At 46.1% G+C, this 12,781-nt stretch overlaps 1 protein-coding gene across 5 annotated transcripts in view; it reads left to right on the top strand.

Annotated features, from left to right (window-relative positions):
• The window catches only part of ryr1b (ryanodine receptor 1b (skeletal)), a 102,543-nt gene that overhangs the window by 44,698 nt on the left and 45,064 nt on the right, over positions 1–12,781 (top strand). For all 5 annotated transcript variants that reach the window (XM_029121562.2, XM_029121548.2, XM_029121518.2 and 2 more), the window contains exons 32-50: positions 466–631; positions 716–802; positions 933–1,159; positions 1,851–2,042; positions 2,213–2,465; positions 2,678–3,226; positions 3,509–3,709; positions 4,292–4,403; positions 5,760–5,826; positions 6,712–6,788; positions 7,352–7,625; positions 7,885–8,138; positions 8,216–8,310; positions 9,245–9,380; positions 9,779–9,965; positions 10,188–10,299; positions 11,166–11,286; positions 11,505–11,674; positions 12,357–12,577. In XM_029121562.2, coding sequence (XP_028977395.2) covers positions 466–631; positions 716–802; positions 933–1,159; positions 1,851–2,042; positions 2,213–2,465; positions 2,678–3,226; positions 3,509–3,709; positions 4,292–4,403; positions 5,760–5,826; positions 6,712–6,788; positions 7,352–7,625; positions 7,885–8,138; positions 8,216–8,310; positions 9,245–9,380; positions 9,779–9,965; positions 10,188–10,299; positions 11,166–11,286; positions 11,505–11,674; positions 12,357–12,577 — 3,501 coding nt within the window. The remainder of the gene's footprint in view (positions 1–465; positions 632–715; positions 803–932; positions 1,160–1,850; positions 2,043–2,212; positions 2,466–2,677; positions 3,227–3,508; positions 3,710–4,291; positions 4,404–5,759; positions 5,827–6,711; positions 6,789–7,351; positions 7,626–7,884; positions 8,139–8,215; positions 8,311–9,244; positions 9,381–9,778; positions 9,966–10,187; positions 10,300–11,165; positions 11,287–11,504; positions 11,675–12,356; positions 12,578–12,781) is intronic.

Raw genomic sequence — 12,781 nt, 5'->3', positions numbered from 1 at the left:
AAATCATATTCAAATCCTTTTCAGAGATCTGAAAACAGCATTTGGAAGACACCCTTCAAATCTTATAGAAAGTTGTTTCTAAGAGTGGGACAAACTGCCAGTACAGAGATGCATTGAGCTCATCCTTGGCTACAGGAAGGACTTGTTTGCAATTATTTTGGCCAAAGATTGTACTTCCACATACTGAGTCTGGAATGTCAATAATTTTGTCACTGCCATTTCTGTTCATTTTTTTATATAAAATATGTATTTGGTTCTGAATCAAAATTAAATGGTATTAAAATTAGCCGTGAGATAGTTTGATCAGTTTCAGCTTATGTGAAGAAAGTGCAAATATCTAATCCCTTTTGGCCACAACTGTAATTCCTCTATGTCCGCAGTATAAAGCAATAGTAACTGCTACATTGTGTGGGGAAGAAAGGTTATAGGTGTTAATAACTGGTCACAACTCCTCTATGTCCACAGTATGAAGCATAGTAACTGCTACATGGTGTGGGGAGGAGACTTCAGCAGCAGCTCCCAGCAGGCTAGGTTCAGCCAGGAAGACACTGTGGTTGGATGTCTGGTCGACCTGGCAACGGGCCTCATGACCTTCACAGCCAATGGGAAAGAGATCAACACCTTCTACCAGGTGTGACTTATGTGCGTGTGTAGCATTAGCTGTGACTGGGGTTGTTGTTCTAGTGGTTGTTGACAGATATGTTGTCGGTCTCAGGTGGAACCAAACACCAAGCTGTTTCCTGCTGTGTTCGTCCAGCCTTCCAATCAGAACATGGTGCAGTTGGAGCTGGGGAAACTCAAGGTCAGAATCGCCTCCTTCTATGGCTCCCTCCTCCACCACCTCCTCCTCCTCCTTCTCCACCTCTCCCATTGCATCGATGCTTATAACCCTCTTTTTTTCTCTTCCCACGACTCCTTCTCGGTTCTCTCAGAACATCATGCCCATCTCTGCCGCCATGTTCCGTAGTGAGCGTAAGAACCCGGTTCCCCAGTGTCCGCCCAGGCTGGACATCCAGATGTTGACCCCCGTCATCTGGTCTCGCATGCCCAACCACTTCCTGAACCCGGAGGTCGGCCGAGTCAGCGAGAGGCTGGGCTGGATGGTGGAGTGTTCAGAACCCCTCACCATGATGGCCCTGCATATACCTGAGGAGAACAGGTAGCCAAGTGTACCTGAGGAGAACAGGTAGCCTAAGTGTACCTGAGGAGAACAGGTAGCCTAAGTGTACCTGAGGAGAACAGGTAGCCAAGTGTACCTGAGGAGAACAGGTAGCCAAGTGTACCTGAGGAGAACAGGTAGCCAAGTGTACCTGAGGAGAACCGGTAGCCTAAGTGTACCTGAGGAGAACAGGTAGCCTAATTGTTTAGACTGAAGGATTAGTAACTGAACGGTTGCTAGATAGAATCGCGGAGCTGACAGGGTTTTAAAAGGACCAGTAGTTCTTGCCTTCAGCCATGCAGTTAACCGTGATTCCTCCCTGAGCACTAAACCTCTTCAGTGTGTTTTTAAAAGAATAAGTTACATTTAGAAAATAAATAGTCTGTTGTCCAACAGTTAATAATATTTTTTAGTATAGTTAAAATTATTATTTTTAGCTACACAGCAGTCATAGACACTTAAATACAAATATTTGAATTAAACGAGAACACAAACCGTATAATTATTAATAACAACCCTAGAAGTAGGGTGCGGTCACAGACAAGTTCAGAATTAAAGAATAAGAAGGTAGGGGGTGTGGTATATGACCAAAATACCACTGTCATATTTTTTCATACCTATGGTGTATGTTCTAATACACCACAGCTTTTGACCAATCAGAGTTGAGCGTTGATATGCCCCTCCCCTGTAGGTGCATTGACATCCTGGAGCTGTCTGAACGCCTGGATCTCCTGAAGTTCCACTTCCACACCTTGATGTTGTACTGTGCCGTCTGTGCCCTGGGCAACAACCGCGTAGCACACGCCCTCTGCTCACACGTCGACGAATCACAGCTCTTCTACGCCATGGAGAACACCTACCTGCCTGGCCCCCTCCGCAGCGGGTATTGATTCAATTGGTTGAGTTGTTGATTGATCGTTGTGTCTGACACCATTGTTGGCCCAGATGAAATGGGTGTGGTCTGATGTTACTATTTAACAAACACTTGTGCATGAAACAGAATTATCCACTGAAATGCATAGTTTCGATACATGAAACCTTTTCTCTCTCCAGGTTCTATGACCTGCTCATCTCCATCCACCTGGAGTCTGCCAAGCGGGCACGGCTGGGTACCAACCGAGAGTTTATTGTGCCGATGACCAAGGAGACTCTGAGCATTACCTTGTTCCCAGACGCAGAGAAGGGCTGCGACCTGCCAGGGGTTGGCCTCACCACCTGCCTCAGGCCCAAGTTGCACTTCTCCCCCATCAACTTTGTTGGGACGGACCCGGACCTCTACACCCTCAGCCCTATCTTCCCCCTGCAGGTAGGTGGCTTCCCGTTCGGGTCACACGACTGCACGGTTCCAGGCCCGCTCCGAGAGTGGGCTTCTAGTGTGGCTTTGCACGTGGGTCATGCGATCACAATAATGATGTTCTCTCCTGTGAGCGGGCAGGTTGGTAAGGTCGCTGGGTATTAACACCCTTGTGTTTATTCTGTTGCTGAACCTTTACATCTCCTCCCATGCCCCCTGGTCAGGAGCTGAAGACCAAGGCCATCAGCATGTTGACAGAGGCGGTGTTGGATGGAAGCCAGGCCATGAGAGACCCAGTGGGGGGCAGCGTCGAGTTCCACTTCGTCCCCATCCTGAAACTCATCAGCACCCTCCTCATCATGGGAATCTTCAACGACGAGGACGTCAAGCACATCCTCAAGATGATCGACCCGAATGTGTTCGCTGGCAAGAAAGACGAGGAGGACGGAGAGAAGGCGGAGGTGGCCAATAAAGAGGAGGGGGAAGAAGTGAAGGAGAAAGAAGAGGGGGAGGATGAAGAAGAGGCAGACGATGAAGGTGTAGGGGAGGAGGACGAGGAGGACGAGGAACTGAAAGACCTGGAAAAAGAAGAGGGGGAGGAGGGAGAAGAGGGGGAGAAGGAACACAAGGATGAGGAGAAAGAAAAAGAGGAGGAGAAAACGGATGAGGCCAAGGAGGCGGAGGTGATGGAGTTGGAGTTAGAGAAGGAGGATGAAGAAGCTTTGGAGGAGGGTCTACTTCAGATGAAGCTTCCAGAGTCTGTCAAACTGCAGGTTTGTGAGGTTTCGCAACCCCCTTTTGGTTCAACAAGATTTGCTCCAAATAACAAATAAAATGTATTAATTCTGTCTAGGAATCCCCATAAACCATCATCTATATATTGTGTACCCTATTATTTACATACCACACATGCATACTACAGTTTCACCTACCTATTCTATACATTTCCTGTTATTATTTTAATGCAATTTTGTGTGAGTTGTCCCCAAGCATTTCCCACTGTACATCCACTGCGTGAGACGTTGATCTCTGTACTGACCTCTGACCTTTCTCAGATGTGCACCCTGCTCCAGTACTTCTGTGACTGTGAGCTCAGGCACAGGGTGGAGGCCATTGTGGCGTTCTCCGACCAGTTTGTCAACTCCATTCAGACCAATCAGAGATATCGCTACAACCAGCTGATGCAGGCCTTCAGCATGAGTGCTGCCGAAACAGCGCGCAGGACACGAGAGTTCCGCTCCCCGCCCCAAGACCAGGTACCACTAATCGTCTCAGAGCCAGACCGGCTCATAGGGCTTTGTCCAGGTACCACTACTGTTCTCCAAGCCAGAACGGGCCATAGGGCTTTGTACAGGTACCACAAGTCTGAGCCACAATGGCCTGTAGGGCTTTGCAAGCTACCATATGTCTTGTCCGCGCCAGAACGGCCCATTGGGCAGGACCAGTTATCGTTAGTCTTCTCCAAGCCAGAACGGGCCATAGAAAGGGGAGCCCATTCTGTTTTGTGAGGCAGTTTGATGTATAGCTGATTACTCTACCACCGGAGCCACAAGGAGACCTGCCATCTGACGTTGATACAGTATGTAACTGTTAGTCTGGTTCCTTCCTGTCAGGTGATGTTCATATGTAACTCTGTTGGTGTGGATGTTCCCTGTCAGGTGATGTTCATATGTAACTCTGTTGGTGTGGTAGTTTCTTGTCAGGTGATATTGATATGTAACTCTGTTGGTGTGGTTGTTTCCTGTCAGCTTATGTTCATATGTAACTCTGTGGGTGTGTTTTTTTCCTGTCAGGTTATATTCAAATGTAACTCTGTTGGTGTGGTTGTTTCCTGTCAGGTGATTCTGCTGACCAATTTCAAGCACTGTCCAGAGGAGGAGGACTGTCCGGTCCCAGAAGAGACCCGAGAAACACTCAACAAATTCCACAATGAGATCCTGTTACATTGTGGTCAGTCACCCTAACACTAACCCCTGACATTTAATCTCCTGAGCCACACACGTTTTTGGAATTATTATTTTTGCTATTTATCCATATTCACCATTTGGAGCACTGCTAGAGTGTTGGACGAAATCTATGATTTTTGTAACTTTAACTTATATTTGTCAAACATCTCATGTCTGAATTTTTCGATTAGCTAGTACAGTAACATCTTTACTACTGAGGGAATGCGTTGGCTTTGACCAGACCCATTTTGCATTCTGACTAATTCCTCTAATTCAGTATCTGATCTATGCTGCGTTCTCACGGTCCTTGAAGTGCTTCAGTACTTGAATATGAGTCTAAGATATATCAGCGCTGGAAAACTTGGAAAATCAGCCCCTTTTGGATTAAGTTCTGAATAGTAATTTAAATTAAAATGTCTGTAGGGTTTTGTCGAGGTACCACTAGTCTTCTCTGCGCCAGAATGGCCTGTGGGGCTTTGACCAGCTACCATGTGTCTTGTCCAAGCCAGAACTGACTAATTCCTCTAATTCAGTATCTGATCCACACAGCGTTCACACGGTCCTTGAAGTGCTTCAATACTTGAATATGAGTCTAAGAAATGTCAGTGCTGGAAAACCTGGAATATCACCCCATTTTGGATTAAGTCCTTAAAAGTAATTTAAATTAAAATGTAACCTATATCAGAGTACAATTCCCCGGATGTTCAAAATATCAAAATTATAAAATCGCTGGAGATTTTTCTGACCTGATTGTGACTATCACGTGCAAGCTGCTTTTCCTCAGAAACTCGCCTCCAATTATACTGCTCCCTACAGCAGTGATTTTCTGTATAAAATACAGTATAAAGGTGAATAAATCCAGCACGTTTGGAAATTAGTCTTTATGGGTACCGGCTTTGCTAAATGTGACTAAAACGTATCTTAAATTAGTTTTGTGTAAAATATTTAAATTAACATTTGTTTGTTGTGACCGTTCCTAGTTTGGACTGAAGCTGAAAAAACACTGAAGACAATGGTTTACTGTGCCATTGTTGCGGACATCATTTAAAACCTTTCGATTCACATCAAGCATGCAGCTTTACTGCTTAGCTACAATTATCTTTCAAACATAGCATATCCCAGCCAGCTAGCTGCCTGTATTTATTCTGATGATATTAGCAAGTTAATCTGACTGACCCATGTTTGTCCATCCATTCGCACACACACACACACTCCCATCTCTGACACCGTCTCTAAAGCCTTTACTCTATTTCCAACACTTCATAGAAAAGTAGGGGTGTTTGGGTTTTTCAGGATAGCAGGTATTGTCCCAACTCACACAGGGAGCAAACTCTGTGACCTATCCTCCACTGTCATCCAGGTGTGCACATCGATGAGGAAGAGGAGGAAGAGGAAGTGGATAACTCCGTGAGAGGTCGGCTGGGACGGTAGGTAGCCCAACGTTATAACATAACAGAAACTTTGCTTTATAACATACAGACAGTAACACTGTGTTGTGTTATAACATACAGACAGTAACATTGTGTTGTTTTATAACATACAGATAATAACACTGTGTTGTGTTATAACATACAGACAGTAATATTGCATTGCTATATAACATACAGATAGTAAAGCTGTGTTGTGTTATAACATACAGACAGTAATAGTGTATTGCTATATAACATACAGATAGTAAAGCTGTGTTGTGTTATAACATACAGACAGTAATATTGCATTGCTATATAACATACAGATAGTAAAGCTGTGTTGTGTTATAACATACAGACAGTAATATTGTATTGCTATATAACATACAGATAGTAAAGCTTTGTTGTGTTATAACATACAGACAGTAATATTGTATTGCTATATAACATACAGATAGTAAAGCTGTGTTGTGTTATAACATACAGACAGTAATATTGCATTGCTATATAACATACAGATAGTAAAGCTGTGTTGTGTTATAACATACAGACAGTAATATTGCATTGCTATATAACATACAGATAGTAAAGCTGTGTTGTGTTATAACATACAGACAGTAATATTGTATTGCTATATAACATACAGATAGTAAAGCTGTGTTGTGTTATAACATACAGACAGTAATATTGCATTGCTATATAACATACAGATAGTAAAGCTGTGTTGTGTTATAACATACAGACAGTAATATTGTATTGCTATATAACATACAGACAGTAACATTGTGTTGTTTTATAACATACAGATTGTAAAGCTGTGTTGTGTTATAACATACAGACAGTAATATTGTATTGCTATATAACATACAGACAGTAACGTTGTATTGTGTAATTTCTCCTCAGGCTTCTGGGAAAGTTGAAGAGCTTGAGGAAGAAGGAGGTGATGGAGGAGCCCCAGGATGAAGAGGAGGTCAAGCCAAGTAGGTTAACCTAAACCCTAATGCTAGCCCCGCCCCTTGCCTTAACTCCAACCTATGGGGAGGGCTCCATTTTGGATCTGTTCCATTTGGATGTCTGAAACAACATGGGCATTGTCGTGACGAGTGTTCATTATAAGGGATAAGGCATTTTTCTTGTTTTCATTATGTGTATGTTTTTGCCAGTTTTGAACTGGCAGAGGCTGTACGTGCACATATATGGCGCCCAAATGAATGAATGTTAGTGATGCAGTTGACTGACGGGAGGAGGGAAATACACTCTGTTCTGCCTCGTTTAAACTCAGGGCAGATTGGGGCATGCTGAAAACAAGGAATGTTTTGAAACCTGCTTGTTATATCCCTCTTTTGCATTTGCCTTAAAGCTTGTGTTATCATGTTGTTTCATTTGTGTTTTCATACGTACAGTATGCTGCTTTCCTGGCCAGTGCCCACTAGAAGAAGAAACCCAAATGTCCATGTGACCTGTCTAGTTAAATAAATGCAAAACACTTAAATGAAGACTGAATGAACTGGCATGAATATATCTGCATGGCCCTCTTCCCCAGGCACCCTGCAGGAGCTCATATCCCACACCATGATCCACTGGGCCCAGGAGTCATTCATCCAGAACCCAGAGCTGGTACGTCTGATGTTCAGCCTGCTGCACCGGCAGTATGACGGCCTGGGGGAGCTGACCCGAGCCCTGCCCAAAGCCTACGCCATCAACGCTGTGTCCGTCCAGGACACCATGGACCTGCTGGAGTGCCTGGGTCAGATCCGATCCCTGCTCATCGTCCAGATGGGCCCGGAGGAGGAGCGGCTCATGATCCAGAGCATTGGGTGGGTGGAAGGAACGGAGTGGGAGCGTCCCGAACGACAGGATGTTCAGCTGGACTAGAACTCCGTCCATTTACCACGATTCCGATCAAATTCCTGTTAATTCCGAAAATTGGCCAATATTAAATTTTGCCTGAATGCTAATTTTAGGGAAGTATTGGATTTGGAGCTTTGTGTGCTTCCTAAATCGGCTGGTATGTAAATGTAATGGACCTCAAACCTGTTTTCTTTTTCTTCCTTCTCCCGTACGTCTGTTCATCAGGAACATCATGAACAACAAGGTGTTCTACCAGCACCCCAACCTGATGAGAGCCCTGGGAATGCATGAGACCGTCATGGAGGTGATGGTGAACGTGCTGGGTGGAGGAGGAGGCGACTCCAAGGAGATCCGCTTCCCCCAGATGGTGACCAACTGCTGCCGCTTCCTGTGTTACTTCTGCCGTATCAGCCGTCAGAACCAGCGGTCCATGTTCGACCACCTCAGCTACCTGCTGCAGAACAGCGGCATCGGACTGGGTTGGTGGAGGGAGAGGGCGACGGGGCAATGGGCGGGATCTGTGTGTTTGATTGACGTTCCCCTGTTCTTCTTGCAGGTATGCGTGGCTCCACCCCTCTTGACGTTGCCGCTGCTTCCTGTATCGACAACAATGAGCTTGCCTTGGCTCTGCAGGAGCAGGACCTGGAGAAGGTAATGCTGACCGCAACCTCCTCACCATGTCACCCTAAACATAACCCTAAACTAACCCCAACCTCCTCACCATGTCATCCTAACATAACCCTAAACTAACCCCAACCTCCTCACCATGTCACCCTAACATAACCCTAAACTAACCCCAACCTCCTCACCATGTCACCCTAACATAACCCTAAACTAACCCCAACCTCCTCACCATTGCATCCTAACATAACCCTAAACTATCCCCAACCTCCTCACCATGTCACCCTAACATAACCCTAAACTAACCCCAACCTCCTCACCATGTCACTCTAACATAACCCTAAACTAACCCCAACCTCCTCACCATTGCATCCTAACATAACCCTAAACTAACCCCAACCTCCTCACCATGGCATCCTAACATAACCCTAAACTAACCCCAGCCTCCTCACCATGGCATCCTAGCATAACCCTAAACTAACCCCAACCTCCTCACCATGTCACCCTAACATAACCCTAAACTAACCCCAGCCTCCTCACCATGTCACCCTAACATAACCCTAAACTAACCCCAACCTCCTCACCATTGCATCCTAACATAACCCTAAACTATCCCCAACCTCCTCACCATGTCACCTTAACATAACCCTAAACTATCCCCAACCTCCTCACCATGTCACCTTAACATAACCCTAAACTAACCCCAACCTCCTCACCATTGCATCCTAACATAACCCTAAACTATCCCCAACCTCCTCACCATGTCACCTTAACATAACCCTAAACTAACCCCAACCTCCTCACCATGTCACCCTAACATAACCCTAAACTAACCCCAACCTCCTCACCATTGCATCCTAACATAACCGGTCCCACTGTAACCGGTCCCACTGTAAAAAAAGTAGAAAGTCACTGGTTGTAGGGCTAATGTACTAATCCCTGCCCTTCCTTTTCCCCTGCCTAGGTGGTAACCTACCTGGCGGGCTGTGGACTGCAGAGCTGTCCCATGCTTCTGTCTAAGGGTTACCCTGACATTGGTTGGAACCCATGTGGAGGAGAGAGATATCTGGACTTCCTTCGATTTGCTGTCTTTGTCAACGGTCAGTCAGTTCCCCACAACAGGACCAGGGTGATGGACAAATAAATGCATTAATTTAAATATGTACATTTATTCAAAGTAAATGTTTTTGGTCCAAAATATAAATTAAATGTATGTTGGAACTCTTTTGCTATTATTATTAATGCCTGTCTGCCTCTTACTCCCACTGCCTGTCTGTCTGTCTGTCTTCTCCTCCCACTGCCTGTCTTTCTTCTCTTCCCACTGCATGTCTGTCTGTCTTTTACTCCCACTGCCTGTCTGTTTGTCTTCTCCTCCCACTGCCTGTCTGTTTGTCTTCTCCTCCCACTGCCTGTCTGTCTGTCTTCTCCTCCCACTGCCTGTCTGTTTGTCTCCTCCCACTGTCTGTCTGTTATCGTCTGTCCGTTCTCTGCTTCCCAGGTGAGAGTGTGGAGGAGAATGCCAATGTGGTGGTGCGTCTGCTGATTCGTCGGCCGGAGTGTTTTGGCCCCGCCCTGAGAGGTGAGGGGGGTGCGGGTCTGCTGGCGGCCATAGAGGAGGCCATCAAGATCTCAGAGGACCCGGCCCGGGACGGACCTACCATCAAGAAGGACAGACGCTTCCCCATGTAAGGCTGTTGTAAAATAGGGACATATGAATGGTCTTTTGGTGAATTTGATATTTCATTTTGAACCTGAGAAAGATGGAAGATGAAGTAAAAGTAATAATAGATTTGTTGTTTTCAGCCCTTTAGATCGTAACCACAACTAGCTAAGGGGTACTCTGTCTGTCCACCCTTCTGTGTATCTGTCTGTCCGTCTGTCCACCCGTCCGTGTTTCTGTCTGTCAGGTTTGGTGGTGAGGAGCAGCAGGAGGAGAACCGTGTTCATCTCGGTAATGCCATCATGTCCTTCTACTCTGCCCTCATTGACCTGCTGGGGCGCTGTGCTCCTGAGATGCATGTAAGTTCAACAGCTGACGTCAGCACTGGTTCGTCTGCGTACACGCCCTCTTCATCTGCGTACACGCCCTCTTCATCTGCATACACGCCCTCTTCATCTGCATACACGTCCTCTTCATCTGCCTACACTCCCTCTTCATCTGCCTTCACGCCCTCTTCATCTGCATACACGCCCTCTTCATCTGCGTACACTCCCTCTTCATCTGCCTTCACGCCCTCTTCATCTGCCTTCACGCCCTCTTCATCTGCCTTCACGCCCTCTTCATCTGCATACACGCCCTCTTCATCTGCGTACACTCCCTCTTCATCTGCATACACGCCCTCTTCATCTGAATACACGCCCTCTTCATCTGCCTACACGCCCTCTTCATCTGCCTACACGCCCTCTTCATCTGCCTACACGACCTCTTCATCTGCCTACATGCCCTCTTCATCTGCATACACACCCTCTTCATCTGCCTACACGCCCTCTTCATCTGCATACACGCCCTCTTCATCTGCATACATGCCCTCTACATCTGCCTACATGCCCTCTTCATCTGCATACACACCCTCTTCATCTGCATACACGCCCTCTTCATCTGCCTACACGCCCTCTTCATCTGCCTACACGCCCTCTTCATCTGCATACACGCCCTCTTCATCTGCCTACACGCCCTCTTCATCTGCATACACGCCCTCTTCATCTGCATACACGCCCTCTTCATCTGCATACACGCCCTCTTCATACCGTGTTATGAATGAATACATATTGTATGTCACGAATGCACATTATCACCGTTTTGCTCATTGCTGGCACAAAGTTCATAACAGCTTGCTTCTTGTTGTAACAACCTTCATAGACATTCAGTCTCTGTCTGTCCCCAGTTGATCCAGGCAGGTAAAGGTGAGGCTCTGAGGATCCGAGCCATCCTGAGATCTCTGGTTCCAATAGAAGACCTGGTGGGGGTGATCAGCCTGTCTGTGCAGATCCCTGCCTATGGGAAAGGTGCACCAAAATGCTTGATCTTGTCACACCATAATAACACATTTGTCCTTCTTGATGCAATATAAACATTCTCCTTACTAATGGTAATCAGTCTCCATTTCAACCTCCCCCTCTCTTACTTTCTCCACTCCTTTTCCTCCTCTCTACCTCCCTCTCTATCTTTTTACTTTTACCCTTCTTTCTCCCCTCCTCTGTCCTTTCGTCTCCTTTAACCCCAGATGGTCACGTCATTGAGCCTAAGATGTCGGCCAGTTTCGTTCCGGACCACAAGGCCTCCATGGTGTTATTCTTGGACCGTGTCTATGGTATTGAAAACCAGGACTTCCTGCTTCATGTTCTAGAGGTGGGCTTCCTGCCAGACATGAGGGCCGCCGCATCGCTGGACACTGTGAGTACCACCGTTGGGCCAGGAGTTTTCCTAATCAGACCAAACCAAGAGTTCTCTCAACCAGGTCAGACCAGGAGTTTTCCTAATCAGACCAAACCAAGAGTTCTCTCAACCAGGTCAGACCGGACGTTTTCTCAGCAAGGTCAGATCAGGAGTTTTCCTAATCAGACCAAACCAAGAGTTCTCTCAACCAGGTCAGACCAGGAGTTTTCCTAATCAGACCAAACCAAGAGTTCTCTCAACCAGGTCAGACCAGGAGTTTTCCTAATCAGACCAAACCAAGAGTTCTCTCAACCAGGTCAGACCGGACGTTTTCTCAGCAAGGTCATATCAGGAGTTTTCCTAATCAGACCAAACCAAGAGTTCTCTCAACCAGGTCAGACCGGACGTTTTCTCAGCAAGGTCATATCAGGAGTTTTCCTAATCAGACCAAACCAAGAGTTCTCTCAACCAGGTCAGACCAGGAGTTTTCCTAATCAGACCAAACCAAGAGTTCTCTCAACCAGGTCAGACCGGACGTTTTCTCAGCAAGGTCAGACCAGGTGTTTTTTCAAATAGGTCAGAACAGGAGTCTTTCCAGCCAGGTCAGACACAAAGTTTTTCCAACCTAGTCAGACCAGGAGTTTTCCCAACCAGGTCAGTCTATAACCTCCCTCCTGTCTTCTTATCTGTCTGTCCCTAGCTGGCATTCAGCACTACAGAAATGGCGCTGGCACTCAATCGCTACCTGTGTTGTGCTGTGCTGCCCCTCATCACGAAGTGTGCCCCTCTGTTCGCTGGCACCGACCATCGCGCCATCATGATTGACTCCATGCTTCACACAATCTATGGGCTGTCCCGTGGGCGCGCTCTCACCAAGGCACAGAGAGATGTCATTGAGGAGTGCCTTATGTCCCTGGTCAAGTATGTCACACCACTTTAAGATATTGTACTAATCCATATTTTATACTATTTTACTAAAATATACTTTACACCACTTTACAGTAATATTCTTAATTTAGTTATACTGAACTATACTTTACACCACTTTACAGTAATATTCTTAATTTAGTTATACTGATCTATACTTTACACCACTTTACAGTAATATTCTTAATTTAGTTATTC

This window comes from Esox lucius, chromosome 1 (assembly GCF_011004845.1).
Source record: "Esox lucius isolate fEsoLuc1 chromosome 1, fEsoLuc1.pri, whole genome shotgun sequence".
In the NCBI taxonomy this organism is placed as follows: domain Eukaryota; kingdom Metazoa; phylum Chordata; class Actinopteri; order Esociformes; family Esocidae; genus Esox; species Esox lucius.
Note: the sequence above shows the minus strand (reverse complement) of the source record. Positions and strands in the feature narration are given on the sequence as shown.